The sequence below is a fragment of the Sesamum indicum genome, linkage group LG2 (genome assembly GCF_000512975.1).
Source record: "Sesamum indicum cultivar Zhongzhi No. 13 linkage group LG2, S_indicum_v1.0, whole genome shotgun sequence".
NCBI lineage: Eukaryota > Viridiplantae > Streptophyta > Magnoliopsida > Lamiales > Pedaliaceae > Sesamum > Sesamum indicum.
The window spans coordinates 15,194,028-15,213,476 of NC_026146.1; the positions used below are offsets into that span (position 1 = coordinate 15,194,028).

The 19,449-nt window shown below is 34.9% G+C and overlaps 3 protein-coding genes and 1 non-coding gene across 4 annotated transcripts in view; 2 read left to right on the forward strand and 2 right to left on the reverse strand.

Annotated features, from left to right (window-relative positions):
* Nucleotides 1–6,614, reverse strand: part of LOC105156243 (uncharacterized protein At1g04910-like) — a 9,831-nt gene extending 3,217 nt beyond the window's left edge. Inside the window, exons 1-7 of the mRNA XM_011072319.2 lie at nucleotides 5,992–6,614; nucleotides 2,995–3,064; nucleotides 1,953–2,020; nucleotides 1,760–1,848; nucleotides 1,170–1,367; nucleotides 141–345; nucleotides 2–69 (exon numbers count right to left, since the gene is read on the reverse strand). Of these exons, the coding sequence (XP_011070621.1) occupies nucleotides 2–69; nucleotides 141–345; nucleotides 1,170–1,367; nucleotides 1,760–1,848; nucleotides 1,953–2,020; nucleotides 2,995–3,064; nucleotides 5,992–6,351 (1,058 nt within the window). The 5' untranslated portion in view covers nucleotides 6,352–6,614. The remainder of the gene's footprint in view (nucleotide 1; nucleotides 70–140; nucleotides 346–1,169; nucleotides 1,368–1,759; nucleotides 1,849–1,952; nucleotides 2,021–2,994; nucleotides 3,065–5,991) is intronic.
* LOC105156244 (10 kDa chaperonin, mitochondrial) lies at nucleotides 8,376–9,165 on the reverse strand. Its single transcript, XM_020699271.1, has 3 exons — nucleotides 8,947–9,165; nucleotides 8,691–8,830; nucleotides 8,376–8,580 (listed from the first exon to the last, which is right to left on the reverse strand). Exons 1-3 carry the CDS (start codon nucleotides 9,049–9,051, stop codon nucleotides 8,532–8,534), a joined length of 294 nt encoding a protein of 97 aa, XP_020554930.1. The 5' UTR covers nucleotides 9,052–9,165; the 3' UTR covers nucleotides 8,376–8,531.
* On the forward strand, nucleotides 11,735–11,816 carry TRNAS-AGA. The gene has a single exon. It is a non-coding gene; the product is annotated as a tRNA-Ser (tRNA).
* Nucleotides 14,163–19,159, forward strand: LOC105156245 (SEC12-like protein 2). Its single transcript, XM_011072321.2, has 10 exons — nucleotides 14,163–14,476; nucleotides 15,062–15,156; nucleotides 15,723–15,873; nucleotides 16,661–16,752; nucleotides 16,869–16,965; nucleotides 17,305–17,380; nucleotides 17,465–17,585; nucleotides 17,822–17,938; nucleotides 18,027–18,094; nucleotides 18,846–19,159. The coding sequence occupies exons 1-10, from the start codon at nucleotides 14,222–14,224 to the stop codon at nucleotides 18,920–18,922; spliced, it is 1,149 nt and encodes a 382-aa protein (XP_011070623.1). The 5' UTR covers nucleotides 14,163–14,221; the 3' UTR covers nucleotides 18,923–19,159.

Sequence of the window (19,449 nt, forward strand, 5' to 3'; positions counted from 1 at the left end):
AGCAGCATCCATGTATATTTTTTCTTGCTCCCCACCATCATATACACAACAAGAGAAAGCAACCATATCCTACAGAAGAAGATGATCAATACTTGCTTCTTTTACTATTCAGGTAAATATCCCATTCCATCCCAACTAACCTCCTCAAAGCGAAGATGGATAGAGATATACTTGCCACCATTATTTGCACTGTGTTCTTTCATTCTTGCAACCAAAGTTTCACCTAAAGTCAGTATGGGATTTGGAAACCTTAGAGCTTGATAATTTGCCAAGCATCTAAGTCGTTGGACTGCTGGTGGAGCATCAAATGATAGCCGATTTGCAAAGGGAAAAACCCTTATAATCCTGAGTTAGGCAATTACAAAGTTACAAATTGAACAGGGTGAAGATTAAGTAAATTATTCAGGTAGCAAAGATTATATGAATAGTAGCAATAAGAACACCATGATACCGATGTCGACATCCATCGATTATCAATAATAAAGTTAATTCAGAAGAAGAAAGTAAGAAATATCTAACTAGAAAAGTCTACAGCACTATCTTAGGCAAATTCAAGGCATTGCAAATAAGGATCATCGCAAATCATTCTCACACACTATATTGAAATATCACAGGTGTCATTCATACTGCACAAATGAGCACCAATAAAGAAAAATGAAATGTCCAACAATAAAGAAAGAGACAAAAGAAAAGAAATAGCCAGTTGGCAAAAATGTTTGCGATGAGATGTTTACTATGCTTCATATTGGGAAAATTTTGCAATTTCAAAAATGGGAATAGATTTAATTCCAAAATTTCTCCTTTAGAAATAAATCTTGCATATGACTTGCAGGATGAGTACAAACTGAGTTCCATGCACCCTTAAAACATAAATCAGATACAGAAAATGTGTTCTTCAATTCATTTTTGCTTGTATAACATTACAACCATATATTCAAAAACCACAAAGTGCAGGATAAATATTGCTTTTATATCTCAAATTCTACAACTTCTATGGATGAGGACATAACAAAAATAAGCAAAATTTATATTATAAGGACTGAAGTTCATCATGTCATTCATAAATCACAAATGCACTGTATAAATTCATTAAAGAATGCACTTCGGGATCATCAAGAATAAAGTTAGAAAAACGTTCAGGAATGAGTACAAGAAACCGAAAGACTTACTTCTCTTCAAGTAGCTTTGGAAGAACTGTAGCACTATAGTACTGGATAGATGACCATGCTTTTATCTTGAAGTTGTACACATTGGTCATGTTATGGTCAAATCGCTCCATTATGTGAACTGGAACTGTTCTTACAACACGAACATCATTTTCTAGTGTCTTTATAAAGAATTCTTCATCATATATCTCATCAAATTTGCTGCACATAGAAAAACAGAATCAGACATTTTAATCTTTGAAATTAGATGGATATCTTGTATTAGATAATGCTATAAGCATTGACTTCATACCAAAAGCAATGTTCCAGTATCCAACGGCTGATACGACATACCAAAGCAACTTCAAAGGTTATCGATTACATTTTACCAATATCGAGTAATGAAACTAATCAAACTAAAAACAATGGTTAGGCAGAGATCAGAGTTCAAAAGAAAGCACATTTGGCATATAGGTGTCGTACAGTCTGCATAGCCATCATTTTCCATTAGCAACTTACCTCACCAAGCACAATTTTTTATCTTTACATCAAGAGACAAACATTAAGCATATCTCGAGTAACTAATGAGCCATGCTGATGACAATATTACCCACCTTGGATCTTTCCAAATGCTGTGAAAACGGAAGGTTGGAATTATAAGAGTTGCATTGAGATAGCCAGCCACAGCCACAGCATTGCATATCTGGAATCACCAATGTCAGTGATGGAGTGTGCCATAAGCCCACAAGTACCTAAGTATAAGCAAAGTTTTACCACAACATAAACATGAAGACAAATAGAGCGTACCGACGTTCTCTGCTGATTCAAACCACCATTGGCCTCAACAAGAATATATCCATTTGATTCAGGTAAGCCTACAAAAGGTTGTAAAGGTAAATATCACAAAAGCATGCATGAAAACATTAAGATCCTTACAGCACTTAAAGGATCCTTACTGCCATTACGAAGAATCAAGGTACTCCAGGGTCAAGCACAATGGAGTACATTACTCCATTATACTGTGGACAACCAGGGACCATGACATGAAGGGTGCAAATAGACTATAGCACGAGATGATACAACCAATAGGTGATGCATTAGCACTATCATGCATAGTCATGAACCTGACGGTAAATAACAATTAGCAGTAACACCATAGGTTATAAGTTGTTTTTATAGTATTTCTCATCCATTCCCTCCCTCTTGGTGAAACCAAAATCAGCATATGAATTCCCTATTTACATATTTTTAGATGCATTATTCAACCGATTAGTAGGCATAAGAGACACTGGCTTTCTACCTCCCAATCATCCAGCATCAGTTGTGATAAAAGTAACCAGTCATTAGATTACCAACAATACATAAACACCAAAATTCTTAAACAAACCTAAGGTAAGAGGAGAAGTCAGGACAGCAATCAACCGCTCATGAAAAAGTACATATTCACATGATGTGATGAAAAGAAACTGCAGGGGCAGTGATTGTTGCATATGTTTATTTTAGAAGTGGCAAACAGTCAAAGTGAGCATATACAAGCATTTATGACATGCAACAGAAACTTCTCATTCTCTTTACTGAATGAACATGAGTTAAGATGTCGGCAGTTAAGTCAGTGTATCAGATAAATATGTAGAGTTCAAATCCATGCACAGTTCAGAAGGACAAAATGTCACATCTTCTCCTGTATGACCAGTAAATATTGTTTTTAAGTTGCATGCATCATGCCGCTAGTTAGCTCTTCCAGCAATAGCACTTAGCTAGGTTGTTTATAGCATGAAAGATTAAGAGCCTGACCATAGATGAAATGAAGACGACTCACTTAGACTTCTAAATGTGAGAAAGTTTCTACCTTTAGAAGACTGGTTGGTGCATGGTCTCCAGACACCGCCTTCATAAGAGTTTTCCCATATGGTTGATATCTGCACTGACTTAAAGACTTCGATAAGAGCATTTAGCAGATGAGAAATCAAAGATTAAAAACTTTCACACAATAAAAAAATTACAAGATAGATACAGCTACTCTGCTCACCAAGAATCATATATTAACGTCTTTACTAGTTAAGATACCATATTACCTACATTAACACGAAAGACGTGCATCTCTTTTGTTTCGTCTGAAACATACAGTAGCTCTACCCATCTCCCCTATCCACCTATCTTCCTCTTCGAGTACATACCAGTACGGGTGTCAAGGTGGGTTAAGACTCATGGGTGCAACCCAACTCAACTAGTTTTGGGTTTGATTGGGTCAGTCATATTTTAAAATGTGTTTCTACAGGTGGAAGTTAAATAAATTTATAATTTATATGGTTGGATATGGGGTTGTCAGCGGGCCAGATATGGGTTGTGACGGGCCTAATGTGGGTTGTTGATAGGCCTAATATGGATTTTTAATGGGTTCAATTCATAAAATAAAATAAAAGAAACCCACAACATCCCTATTCCTTCTATTCTTACGCACTCACAATTCTCTTTTTCCACACACACAGAGAGGCACATGCACGCACACATATATTTATTATTTTTATTATTTTAAATTATTTAGCCATATACTTTATATGTTTAAACTACAGCCTGTGATTCCAAAGATGATGATAATGATGAAAATTGTTATTCAAAAAATATAGAGAATTTGATTGCATTGATTGATGTTCGTTCAAAATGAGCATTAAAAATTTTATGAATTATTTTGAAAAATATAGTATTTAGTTAGATAATTATGGAATTTTTTACTTTGTGATTTAGCAAATGAATCTTAATGTACTTGGTCATTAGTCAGAAATGACATGTGCAAATTTTGTCATATTATATACAAGTAGTAGCTACTCTTTTTGTAGTTCAGATATTATCCTTTTTTCCATTGTGTGAAAGTTTTGAAGCCTTTATAATTCAAATTAATAAAATAGTTTATACTAACCCGATCCAACTCATTTTGAGCCCGTTCATTTGGACACATTTTGGATCCAACCCATATGAGACCCCACCTGACCCATTTCGACCCCACCTAAATCCAGACCAACCTGCCCATTTGCCACCCCTACAAACCACTAAAGGCAACCCCCACTCAGTTGTATTTCTGCTTTGCTGTAGGTCCCGCCATTACCACAAATATAGGATGAAAATCACACATAAGTTTCAACATAGTTTCATATAGAAACTAGAAGCAAAAATATGATGCCATAAAGTATGAAAATTTTCACATGTAGCATAAAAGTCTCAGGAAATTGTGTCACTCAAAAAAGTCCTGACAAGCACCATTTTGTGCGCCCTCCATCTCAAAGGATATTAGAGTTAGTATCTTAATTGTCAATTTATGTTTTTCTCCAAACATTGTAGTATTGTGTGGCATATCACAGAAATCAAGAATTATCCGATAGAAACTGAAAGTAAACCCTTCGGACCAATTTGCATGTGCCCTTTGAGTTGGTACAGAGTTTTAATTAGAATTGGCAGAGTACTAGTCAAATGAGTGCTCTAAGTGATGATACTTTAGGCAAGAAGGTAGCCAATCTTGGAAAAATAAGACATTATTTGTTGACATAGCAAGAGGAAACAAAAGCATTCAATTGGGAGAGAAGGAACATAAGGAAAATGCGACACATAATATCCTTATGTTGTTACTTCACCAGACTATTCCATAACCAGATAAAAATATTTAGACTACTGCAGTCAATGATACCAAATGTGGGAGTTAGAAATCCTGATTATTTGAATGTAGAACCTGTCCAAAAATATGCTTCTTGATGGATTTGTGGGAGTTGTTTTAGCATCTCAAGACTTGGATTCTCATAGTTGAGCCAAGCAGCTCCACCTCATTATGCTGTTGATCAATTTTTCCAACGATCATATTTAAGACTCATAATAATCTAATGGTTTTGATAGATGTCAAAAGACAGCTCGCCAATCTTTACACTCACACTCATCCACTGTCATGAAAATAGGAAACAACACATGAATAGGATCCTCAAGTTGCAAAGAAATCAAGAAGAAATATGCATTTCCCATCAGATAAACATCTTTGTAATAGAAGTACATTGATGCTCGAAATCCAAATTATCATGATTTTTAATGCCATCAAACACCATTATTTCCATGCAAAGCCACCAAGTACTCGAATAGAACCTCTGATCCTCATTTTATTCCACATCAAGATTCAAACCACTTTAGAAGTGGATGGGACAACCGAGGACTAATCCTCAAAATTTTGGATGCATAAACTTAGTGTTTCCTCTTAATTCCTAGATATACTACCTCACTAGACCCATTCCATTCTTTCAATTCAATCTAGCAAGATCCTAACAATGCCCACTTGATGGCACACTTTTTACCATGTGCCATTCAAAAAAACAAGTTTTCTCTAATCTTAATACGACTAGAAAGAAACTAACTATGCAATTTCAAACACACATCAATGCAAGATACTGCCACATGAAATAGACCAACTGAAGTTATCAAATCAAATTCAACGATTTACAGCAAGCAGAGGGCTACTGCCCTCGAGTGACAGAGATGTAAAAACATACCACATCCTTCCGATTATAAATGCTCAAAATAATGTTTTCCTTTCCCTGAGAGGTCACTAAGTTCACATCAGAATGTATAAAATATTAGCAGCTACAGAGGGACAAAAAAGGTACGCCAACTGAAAATTACCAGGAATAAGAATAACTCAGATAAAAGAAAGTGAAGTATCAAAATCACGAAAAAAGGTTACCAAGTCGCTTTCAATCTGAATCGCAATAACTAAGCACTTCAGCATTTTAATTTCCAGAAATGAGACAAAATAGAACAAAAAAGAAATAAATGAAGAAGGGAAAACAGAAAACCAATAAATAAAATCACTAACCGCATTGCTATAGGAATTATCAGAGTCCATTTCGTGTCGGACCCTAGCGTAAAAGTCTGGGCTCCGGTAAACCGACCCCGGGCCAAGCCTGTTCCTAGCGAACGGAACGACATCAAGCGACACGGTTCCCATGTAGAAGAGCATCCCGGCAATATACAACAAAGGAGCGAACAGAAATATACCCTGTCGTTTTAGGAAAAAGGAGAGGACCCGGTCGAAGCGCTGCGCGAGTGTTCTAGGTGGGCCTCTAGCCGATTTGAAGGCCCGATTGCGGTACCGCGGGGAGCGGCAGGTCGGCGACGCCGGCGGCGTCGAAGGGCTACTGCGTCCGGTGCTCGAGTACCGATTGTAGGCGTGCATTGCGCTTATCTTCACATCATAGACATGATAACTAATAACCCAATAGGAAAGTGATCAAAATCCTGACGCGAAGAAACATGTGTGAGCAGGGTACAGAGAAGCAGAAGGGAGCACGTGACGTGAGGAAGGAACGCACGTGCTTGGTATAGGGAGAGTGAGGTACAAGACGAGAAGCAGTAGGGGCTAGGGGGAAAGAGAATGATGAGAAAGGTTGACGATGATGATGACGACGATGGCATTTGCAGAGCAATATGAGAGGAAGAGTGATTTTGAGCTTCTATTTGAATCATGGTGTCATCATATATATAATTTGTTAAGTACAAAAATAATACTATATCTTATTTATTTCAAATTAAAAGATTTTATACTCAATTACATAAGAAAATTTTTAACATACATAGGTATCACTCACGAAAGGTTATAGATTAATTTATAAAGTTATTTATCTCATAGACTCTAAAAATATAAAATTACACTTTTTTTCTGATAAAAATTGAAATTATAATAACATCCCTTCATAAAATTTACCATTTACACTGATTTTTTTTATTAGAATTTAAAAAAATACTAAAATTATCAAAATAAAATCACATAAATTTTTAATTTTACCTTTTACATTAATATTTTTATATAATAATTTTGTACTTATAAAAAAAAAATTATGGTGATGCTACATTCTACATATTTATATTATGTCAGTACAAAAATATATATGAAAATGCTAATATATATTATTTGCTTATGTCAAACGGAAAGCAATCAAGTGTTAGAAGAGATGTAAATATAATCTTAGAAAAAAAATTGGAAAAAGTGTAATATAATATTTTCAGGTAAATATAAATATAATCAACCATTAGTCATATACTCTTGTATATTTTATTTTACAATACATACATGGGCTGAGTATAATTTTACAATATTCATAAAAAGGTACACAAAATTGTTTAGATATATAACAACGTAAAACATAAATTATGTAAATTGTTACGTTTATTATTTGAAACCTGCAACACTGTAAGCTTATCTAGTTTCTACAAATTTCTATACTAATTACCAAAAACCAGTTACTTTCACATAACAACGGAATGCAAGTTTCATCCTATGATAGCTATGAGAACTGAGATCTCACATCAGAGTGTGCACATCTTGAATCTACCTCAAGACAATCGAAATCGACCCAAAATCCTAAACAAAACTACATTGTAACAAGCAGAGAAACCAAAGTCCTGGCCACCTTCAAGTTGCACCACTTCTTTCTTCCATCTCAACCTGAACATTTTTCATTTCCGTCACTCTCGTATCTCCAGGATTCTAAAAGAAAAATCGAAGGAGGAAAGAGACGTTATACCTTAAGTAATACAACGGCAGCGCAGACACATACAGCAAATGTGATCCACCGCTACTAAAGTCTAAAAGTAGTGCTTCTAAGCATGGTGAGGAAAATTTCTCCAGAGATCTTTCTGCTAAGATAACATCAGATCATGAACGGTACAGAACAGAACAGCCTTGTGTCCACTGCATCATCAAACAGACCTGATGCCCCCGATTAACCAACTCCAAATTTAGAAAGGTAGATGAACTAAATTCATACATAGGTGCAATAGGACCAAGAAAGATTTGATAAAAGAGCCCAAATGCATGAATCTTGTGTTCAGTTATTACAGAATAATCAATTGAAAACATACGAAAAAGAGCCGTTAAAAAAAGAATGATTGAATTTGAATTTCTCTTGCCCGTCTTCCGTACATCACTTGTGGCAACTACAGCATAATTCTGACATTCAAGGAGGCAAGTTCCGGAGCTTATGTTTTCTATCCATGATTGTATAGAACTCCAATCAATGTTGGCAAGACGACACTCAACCAGATGAAACTAAAACATGCTAATTCTATCAGTTGCTATCAAGTCTATAATGCTAAGACAGCAGTTCAAGTTTATTGTAGCCGACATTTGCAATTATTTCATACTAGGAATAAAGATCACCAATTAAGAAATTTGGACCAAGCATACCCAAAGGCAGCAGATATCTGAAATCTCTGAATTCTCATTAGATTCGAAAATCATAAAGTGGCAAGAATAGGCAACATCCTTAATCAGTTACAACCAGAACATGAGCACTTAAACTCAAAAACAAGAAGCTTAAATAACTCAATTGATAATCCCAGAATTACAATCATTAATCAGTCATGCAGAGTCCCCAAGATATCTTCGTCTCTATACAAATGATACCTGCAGCCCAACCCACAAACAAGTTAAATTCAAATCCACGAAAACTAAAACCCAAATTATAAATTAAAAAACAAAAAAAAAAAGATAAAATCTTGATCATAGAAACTCACTCTTTTTCACCCAATTTGACTTGTGTTCCGCCGTATTCAGGCAAGAGAACAGTATCACCTTCTTTAACAGCAACTGGGATGTTATTCCCAGCTTTGTCCCGCAGCCCAGGTCCAACAGCAACCACTTTCCCAGAGTTCAACTGTAGACAAAGCCCATCAAATCCCACGTCAAAATTCGATAATATTAAAAGAGAAACCACAAAAATATCAAATCCCAGAAAGAGAAAAAGGGAAAAAAGGGCAAAGAAAACGATACCTTGGATGACTTTTCTGGAAGGAGAATACCCGCTGTGGTTTTGGAAGGAGGGACGATTTTCTCCACAAGCACTCTGTTCAGCGTTGGGATCAAGCGTTTAGCCATTGCTGAGATTGAAAATGAACCGGGATTCCGCAGCGACGAGGAAATGTATGCAACAGGTATTGGGAAGTGGTGAGGGGAGATAAATAGAATAGAAAGAGGGAGTTCTAAGATGATAGTAGAAGGTTCTAGGCTTTCTATTGTAAGGGCTTAGGGTTTTACAAGGGTTTTAGCGCTCGCTGCTCGCTCTGAGATTTTGGATTGGGCCAAGCAAAGCAACCTTCCTAAGTTCATTTTAACTTGAGAGTTTGTTTCATTGATGTAAAAATTGATATAAAAAATATATAAATATATAAAAAATAATTTGATAATTAATTAGGGAGGAAGTAAAAATTAAATGTATATGAATCTTTTTTCAAGTTTAATTTTATTTAAAATTGAAAGAAAAAATGAAGGTATAAAGTCAAAAAAATAAAAAGTATATATTTTATTTTTATTTATACTATTACCCATACATATAATTTTCCTTCATTCTTTTTCTTTTTCCCTCTAATAACACTCCAATATCATTTTTTAGAATAGATAACCATATCAAAATATTCTTGCTCTCTTTTTATGAATATTTTTATTTTAGAATGTTTAGTAACTTCAAATTATTTTAGCATGATATTATCTTATTTATTATCTAGTACAGAATAAAGGAAATTGCTAATCAGTAAAATCTTATAAAATTAGTCCTCCTTTCTTGATCTATTTTTCTGATATAAAATAAAACAAATATTTGAAATTTATTTTATTTTCAATGAATCAAACAACTTTAAAAAAAAATAAAAAATCTTTTCTTTTCACTTTTCTTTTCTCTTGTTGAACCAAACAAACCTATAATGTCAAAACTCATTTCAAGAAGCAATTCAGTTTTTTTTTTCAATTTTGTTTTATAAAAGACCCGATATGACATGTTAATATATTTTTATTTTATCTTACACAAATATAAAATATGAGAATATAATAATAATAGTAATAATCTTTAAATTACGCAAACGCTCAACTCTATCTTTATCCCAATACCTCTTTTTAATTCGCATAATGTCACAACTACTCATGAGAGGGAAATTGCAGCCATTCGGAGCAAGCGCAAAGTTGGTTATCTAAATCTCCTTCTGTAGCTACTATTGTTGTAGAAGAAGAAAGAATAGACGAATAGATTGGAATGGTTCCTTTTTTTTTTCTTGTTGGGATCAATTCTTGGATTTGCCTTCCTTATATTGGTTGTGGTTGACAAACCAATAATAGATGGTTCCCCTCACGAAATGGTTCTCCGAATTGAAAGTGGATGCTCTGGATCTCGAAATTGAAGGTATGCTATTATACCAACTGATGACGCTATTGAAATACCAAATCCCAGCTTAGTCCAAGTGATTTCTTACTTCGCACTAAAAATGTGATCCTTGCCCTTTAAGTTATATATAATATCGGTCGATCTTTTTGAATCGACTCGAAACTTCTTCATTCCACAACTTGTGAAGATATAGGCCAGGGTACATATGTGTTAATCGCATGTGTAAGTGCCTAGTTGAAATCCTGTGTGACCTATTGAACTTCGAGTTTGCCATAGCGGGCACCGACGCCAACAGAATTCTTCTTCTTGATGGTCCGCCAATCAAACAAAACAATTTCTTCCTTCAGGGTTCATAGCCACGTGCTCTAATCCTATGAGCTATAGGCCCCACCCAATCTCCACTGAATGTGTTCCATTTGGGAGAAATTCATAGCCAACCTACAACACTTGAGAAATTCTCAAGTTTAAAATAAATTTAAGTTATTTTTATGAATTGTTGATATGTAATGAGAGAGAAAGTTGAACTGCATATAACTTGCTTTTTGGAAGATAAATTTACAAGATATTTGTCCTCGAAAGCAAAAGTAGCTCGAGCCAAAGGCGAGAGACAAGTTCCAAAACTTGCTCCAAGTTGTATTATAGGCAAAGACGAAGATTTTTGGAAGCGAAAGATCCATCGATTAAAGCTCCTCTATCCCAGCTGTAGTTTATTGAGCTCAAAGTGGATGAGGGTCATAAACTCCATCATTATCATCTCGCACAAATCCATTCCCAAACCCCCTCGGAGGAGAATCAGAATTGGTAGGGAGACCCTCCCTCAAAGACCTCTTATTTCGGTGCTAGAATGCTCAAAGGCTCTTCATGTCTATTTGTTAGAGGTGCCCCCACATAGCCTATCAATAATCCAAGCGAAGCTATAAATTCTATGGAGGAAGAAAAGCAACTTAAGCAAAAGGGATCTAGCTTAGTCTGCTGGTACGATGTCTTTTGAAGATTGATTGTCACAAGGTCTATCATCAAACCTAGTGTCAGTTATTGAAGGAAAAACCACTCCTCTATATGGTTTGAAAAGGTTCTTTCCCAAGGCATATTTTCTTACGTGTGATCAGGCTCCTTCTTCTCTGCCCCTATACTAATAGTTCTTCTTTTCTTCTTCAAGTTAAGTCCACTCTCTTTGTTCTGATTATCACGTGAGCCGGGGGTCTTGGTAGAAACTTGGTCTAAAGGCTTACTTATCCACAAGTTCATTTGCTTAAGACGACTGTGTAGGACATTTAGGGAATGGGTTTCGCCTCTAAAGTTTTTTAGCTCTTCTCTTCCTTTGTTCGATTGTTTGTTGTGTGAGGTGAGTAGCGGAACTTCTTCCTATGGATTCTCAAGAATATTGCATAGATGATGAACAACAAGGTGGTCGTGCCGGAGTGGTTATCGGGCATGACTAGAAATCATGTGGGCTCTGCCCGCGCAGGTTCGAATCCTGCCGACCACGAGTTTTGCCGTTTTCCTCTTCAGCTTGTTTTACAATTTGTTTCCGTGGCTCCTTCCATATTCTTTATTTGTTCTCCTTTTTCTCCCGTCAAATTTAAAAGAAGGGTTCGAGCAGTACAGTTAAATTTATTTGAAACATTTTATAAATTTTTATATTTTATAATAAAATATTTTAAATTTTTTAGAAGTATTCAATCTTATTTTGAAATAATTATTTAGAGTATTTGGATAAGTGATATGTTAGAGTTTATCAATCTATTAAATTCAAAATCATATCAATAAAAAAAACAAATATTTTTGCATTGAGTGGAAAAATATTAATTATATGAGAGTGAAATAGAGACTAACAAATGCATGAGGGTGTTTTTGTCTATGGGATATTATAACTAAAGATTTTAAATGATTTTATAAAAAAAGATGAATTGAGCTTAAAGAACTTATAAGATATTAAACATCTTATTTTGAAAATTTCAGATCGTCCCAACTAACGATCCGTGGATTAGCAAGGGCATCCTGATTGCTACTCGTAGAATTGAGAATGAAGTTTTCATTCTATACATGCCAGATCATGAATTAGTAACTGCATCCAATTTTCAAAAAAATCCCAATTATGTCGAACTTTCCATTTTTTGAATGGAATAGGATCAAGATCAAACCTTCTTCCATGATATTTACATAAGGTTCCTCTTTAAAAAAGTTCCCGAGAGGACTTAGTTGATCCCTCGTTAGTGAAAAAAAAGTGACTAAATTGTCTTATAAAATTTATAAGTTTTCAAATATTTTATAAAATATTTTGAAATGTTTATAAATATGAAGTCAAACACCCTCTTTATTTACAATAGAGACGATGGAGCGAGAACCTAGGATATTCAAGTTTATTAATATTCATTTTGAATTGTTTTTCTATAGATTTCAAATTCACTCGACTTTTTAATAATTTCAAAATTTATTTGGTAATTTCATCACTAGATGCAAATTTGTGGATCCAAATATAATCATATTGTCTTATATTTTCATTGACGGCAAGCCAAAATATTGTGCAATTGAATATTTTGAAAAATTATAATACACGTTGCTTCAAATACCCAAATTCGTCTAATAAATACTTTATCATGATAGCTCAACATAAAAAGTATCTTTTAGTCGTACAACACCTCTAACTCAATTTACTTGACTTTTGGCGTTCTCACAATTTAAATTAAAAAATAATTAATTTAAATTAAATTTGAATATAAAATGAGATGAGTCTAAAATTATAATTATAATGCAATTTAATAAAATAAATAACATACTAGATCGAAATCGAATTTGACTTGTTTAGCTCGAACAAGTCATATTGAATTGAGGATTTTATATATAGGGATAATTATACCTTCCTTCTATTAAGTTTTGTATAATTTAGACGTTTACCTTTTATCATTTAAAAAATTATATATAGTATTATTGATATTTGTTTTTATTCGATAAATAGATCAAAATTTATGAAAAATTGCCAATACACACAAAAATTAAATAAGAATTTATATTTTTGTCCGATTAACCTACTTTTGGCTACTCTTATAAAAGTAAAGATGTACTTCCTCATATGTACTAAAATGTATAAGGGTAGTTTAATAAAAAAAATTGTTTGACCCGTAATAAGTTAGTAATAAATAAACCGATGTTAACTATGAATTTTTATTCTTTTCTATTTTTGCCAATTTCACAAAATTCAATAAATTTTGACTGATATAGTAATTTATTTGTTAGAGAAAAACGAGCATAATAAAAACCAAAAAACGAGCATAATGAATACCCAAATACAATTTGTCAACCCACAATAGATTTATATGTAATAACATCAAACTTCAAGGAAAAATGATGTAATTTTCCTTATATGTAACTTAAATCACAAATATATCTATACGTTATTTAGATTATGTATATAAGCATTATTAGATTTAATTCGTTATTTTATACTTTTTACACATTATATGTATCGTCGTTGTTGTTATTATTATTTTTATTACTAATTTTTTAAAAAATTATTAATATCATTTTTATTTTTAAATATTAATTATGTACTTATATCAATATCTCTATAAATGGAATATTTCATAAATTTAAATTATATATTAATATAACAAAAAATAATATAAATACTCATTTATTTTTTTCTCGTTAAAATGAAATGAATTAAAAACCAGACGTCAGCCAACGCTTTAAAATAAAAATTAAAACCATGAAAATGCAATTTCACCATCCTGGAATTACCAAATTGCCCGGAGGATCCGGATTCGGGAGATTGTCTAACCCGGGTGTTCCCCGACCCGCATCTCTCAACAGGGTGGGGATGTAAATTAGCAGTCTGCGTTGTCAGTGCACTCAGATCACAAGACAAAACGACGCTCGAGTGTGGAGAGCGAGATGGGGAAGGGCAACAAAAGCGAAGACGAATCGAGCTGCCAGAAGTACGGCGTCCCACTCTACGGCGCAGCGTGGGTTCCACCCGCTGCCGCCGTGAAGGAAGATAGCGCTGCCGAATCGGAAACTCCCGCTTCCGACACTGTGAACCGCCACGTCGTCCTAGCCGGAGGTGGCGGAGAAGGCCACAGCGGAATACCGAACGCCATCCTCCTCTCAGCCTTTGATTTTGAATCCAATTCCTTATCTGATCAGCCTGTGAGCTTTACTGTCAATGATTTACACGCACATATACGTGTGCGTGTGTATCAATCCTTTTATATATATATATGAAAACCGCTTCATGTAATGTTTATTGTTTTAATTTTTTGTTATCGTAGCTTTGAGGTTGATTCGTAATTTGGGGAAAATGTATAGCTATCTTTGTGTCAAGTGTGGGCTTTTGTTCTGATCAAATGAAATGAAGGCTGAAGCTACTGCTTTATGAGTTGCTCTAACATTTTCATTCTAGATTTTTAGTACAAAGAACCTTAGGCGATATTTTGGTGGTAAGTTGTTTTATATAAATCTTATAAAAAGTAAAGGAAGATTTATAGCTATTGTTGTTGAAATCATCAATTATTATTGTTCTGTTTTCGAGATAAGAATACATATAATTTGGGATGAAGCACATTGCTTTACACTTGCGTCTAAATCTTGTGATGGTAAAATGCAGGTGAAAGATCTAACAAGTTCTTTTAGTTATTTGCTAGAAATGTTGTATGTGTGTGTGCATGCCCGTATTTTCTTTCTTGCTTTTTCTTTTTCAGCTAACTACAAAGTCATCCTTTTTCATTGTATAAGGTGGCAAAACATGGAACCGCTAGCGATCTGCCATACAGAATTGCCGTGCATCCTGGAGGAGAAGGTGTTATTTGTTCATTTCCCAAAAGCTGCAGGTATTCAACCCCAATCATGCTAACTAATGTGATACTGATATCTCAGCATAGGATTTTATCTTTATTGGACCTAGAGGATCAAATAGGAAAAGTTCGAAGTTGTAAGTGGAGTAGTTTTTAGTATTTTTATTCTAACTTCATGATGGTGAAAATTTTGTCTTTACAGATTGTTTTATTGTTTTAGTAAGTGTTTTCTTTTTGTAACCTTTTCGATTCCTTTCTATGCCTGATTGTCGGAATGGGCCATGAGTTAAGGATGCTTAGAAATTCTATTGATGGCACAAAACACACGTTTTCTTATTATTGGACCTGTGTCCAGCTGCCTGTTCTTGCAGTAAGTGCTAAAATAGTTAATAACTCTGTGCAGCCAAAAGTCTAGTCGAAAGGCTTTTTATTGCTTATCATCTGAAAATATTTACTTTGCTTTGTAACTGCTAATCTGTAAAAATAATACTAAATCTTTTGGTTGACCGTTGGCATGAGAATTCTGTTGCATTTACTTTCGTTCACCTGAGTTAACGCTGACTCTTTTGTTATAATCTTACATTCATGGGTTTACCTTATAGATGGTTTGAATGGGAGTCAGACACAAGCACAGATAAGCATACTTTGAGTTTGAAACGATCTGAGAAAGTCCTTGAGCAATTGGAAGATGTTGGACAACAATTGGCTATGACCTTCAATGATGACGGAAGTTTGCTTGCTGTGGGTGGTGAGGTAAAAGAAATATGTAGAATAGGTTGCATGATCGTTACTCAGCTCAGGCTATGTTTACAACTGGGTTTCACCTGCATTATGATGGATCATTACTGCAATTGAAATTTTATGTCACTACTGTATGGATCTACTGGAAGTTTAAGATACTTTGAAAGTAAAATTCTAGTGATTATTTTGGTTTCCTGGGGCATGTGTTCAGTGAGAGTGGGAGGCTGTCTTACCTTTGCCAGAGCAAGAATATGTTTGGAACTTTAAAGTAACTGGTGAAATCAGATAGTTTTTACCATATGATGTGTGCATGTGCTTTATGATCTTTAAGTGTAAATCCATTTTGCACTTATGTATCTTTACACCTCTGGAAGCATTTCTTGGGCGAGTTGTCAGATTATATTCTGGTGCATGGTAGCACATCTTATGAAGGACTGAAAGTTCATTCTTCTATAAGGGTGCGGCCATTTCTTAATTATGGTCAGGAATTCCTTGCTGGCACATCTTTGTAAAGAATCAAAATTAGCTTGTACATAATGGATTCTTTTGCAGGTTTCTCTTATTCTCATGAGATTCTGAGTTTTGTTCCTCCCCTACGAAATATACAGGATATTTTTCTAGGAGTCATTTATACACTGGACGAAATAGGATTTAGCTTCCTTTATGTTTACCTGTTCAGGGAATTTGGAAAAAGGAATTAAAAGCCTCCTCTTTATACAAGCAGAACTTCGTACTTGCATATGTCGTTATTGTGTTGTTGGTGGTGTTGTTTTAATTATCCTACATTGGTGCAGTACAGGATGGCAAGTTAAGGGTTTTTAAGTGGCCAGCAATGGAAAGTACTCTCAGTGAGGCCAAAGCTCATAATTCTGTGAAGGATTTAGATTTCAGGTTCTCTGTAAGATTGCTGCATCATTTAACGCACTGATTGCTGTTCAAAGCTAGGAAGCAACCTTTTATACAAAAACTAAAGTGCTCATTCAATTGCCTTTGGTTGTCTCATGCAGCCCTGATGCGAAGTTTCTTGTCTCTGTTGGAAGTGGTCCAGGAAGAATTTGGAATGTTGCAACATCAACATCTGTAGCTTCTCTACCAAAGGAAAATGTAATTTTTTCTTAAGATCTTGGGCCTTGTAAAATACTTTCTGTTGGTAGTATCATAAAAGCATCTGCTCTTGTTGGGTTCTGATTGGTGAACTGGTTTACGAACAATTGCTTTTCTGATTTCTGATTGCTTCTAGTTGAGTGGGCATGTAGGTTTCACAATATGGTTCATAGAGAACTTCTGACTTTTTTCTGTTCTGTAACTTTCCATAATACATTTTGGGTAATAAACTTAGTGAATCAGCTGAAAATTGAAAATGATGTGTTTGTTTGTAATGGGTGATAACCTGTTATACCACCCCAATTTTTTCTGTCCTTTAATTTCTTTTACCTGCTGCAGGATGAGATTTTTGGCTTTTGTCGATTCTCACGGACTACTGACACAGATCAGGTTCTGTATATAACAGCAATGCGAGGTTAGTATGTTCTAGCAACATAATTTTCTATACAAAGTAAATAATTCTCAAATAGTGCTTACCATTTCTGTGCTACATCCATAGATAAAGGTGGTAGTATCTTGAAGTGGAACACTACTTCATGGAAAAGGATAAGTTCAACACACGTTGTCCGGGATCCAGTTTCTGCTTTTAATGTGTCACCTGATGGAAAACTCCTTGCAATGTAAGAATATGATATTAACTTTTTCCTTTCTTTATCCTTTCGAGGCCAACTATTTGGGATTGCCAACTATTTTTGAGCTCTGACTGCCTGAGCAAGTTTGAGCACCTGATGTGGCTATGTTCCTCATTTCTCACCTAGGCTCTCAGCCACGCTCATGACAAAAACTCATATGATGATATCTTCAGCATACTTCTAACTCCTTCAATTAACTTTACCATCTACAACTGATGTTGCAGAGGAACAATTCAAGGGGACATTTTTATTATTAGTTCTGCCAGTATGCGGTTGCAGACTGTTGTCAGAAAAGCACATCTTGGCCTTGTAACAGCTTTAGCATTTTCACGAGATTCAAGGTTGTGAATTCTTGTACATTTCTTCACACCGTTCAAGTAATCTTGCATGCCTAAGTATAAGTGACGCCCAAATATGTGGTTTCAACAGGGCTCTGGTGTCTGCATCCCTAGACTCAAGTGCAAGAGTGACTTTGATCAAGGATAAGAAGAAAGATGGTATGGACTCTCTTGTCTTTCATACATGCAAAAATAAGATTAGCAATTGCCTTGTGTTTGTTAGCGAACAGCTGAATGCACCTCAGGCAACCAGCACGAGTATTTCGCTATGTATGCCTCATGACTTACAGTCTACCTGTGACAGTCAAATTGTTAAATTTCCTTCCTACCATTTAATCCATGGCATCACCTAACAGCAATGAACAAGTTACACAAATTTGTACATGATATTCAGATAGTTGCAAGTTAAGAAGGAAAAGATCTCTTCACAACTAATGCAGGCTGACATTTAGTTAAGAGGCTGCTTTTGTTGGTTAGGAAGCGGGGGATTTTTTCTGTGTGAATTTCTCAATTGCCCCTGCAAGTGTACAACAGTGAAAAGCTAAATTTATTAAAGCGTACTTCTAGCAAATTCTTGCTTGCAGTTGCGTAAAGATTTTCGTATATTTTCTCCTTGGGGTTCGACATTTTATAAACCTGGCAATTTCTTTAGATAAAGCACAATGCACCTGCCACGTTTCTCAAATTTGTTTTAGCATCCACTCTAGTGCTGCTAAATAGTTGCTCTAAAAGGAGGCTGAGTCTGGAATTTACAATTGCCCAGATTTTGAACTAGTTTTGATTAAGTTAGAATGAAATTTTAACAAGTTCAGTAATTAGAGGATGTAAGCATGGATACTTTCACAAAGTACCCTTTTGTGTATATCAAGAAGCTGTTTTCCTTTTGCTCATCGTGTCATATGATTTGCAGGAATGAGCGTGTGGATCATTCTACTCATCATTTTACTGGCTGTAGCTGTATATTATGTGACAAGCAAGAAACCATAGATATTGCAATGGATTTGTGTAGCCTGTCTTGCAAGTTACTGGAGATCTCTTATTACTAAACTACTATTTAAAGGTCTTATCATCGAAAGTGTCAACAGTACTTACAAATTCAAAATGTATACAATAATACTCCATGTTTACAGATTCTAATTCAGATCCTCATGGCCATTCTTGTATTTGATAGAAATGATTGCAAGTGCTATTGAACCCATTTCTTCTGCGGCTCAGTACTATCAACTAATGATGTATTAAAACCACACAGCAAACAAATGATGCAAGTTACAGAGTGACTGAACATGAATCGTCTCTCATTTGGGAGTTGTGCATGCCGTGCATTGTATTAGGAATCACAACATATGACTGAACGGCCAAATATATATTTTTTTGCAAGATTGGAAATACCTAATTGCTGTTCTGGGTATGCTGCGATCGTGAAACTTTAGAATTTTGTACTCTTGAATGCTTCACATACATATTTTTGTTGCTGTTTCTTCTTAATGGCTGCTTTATATGCATTTTTGCTCTTA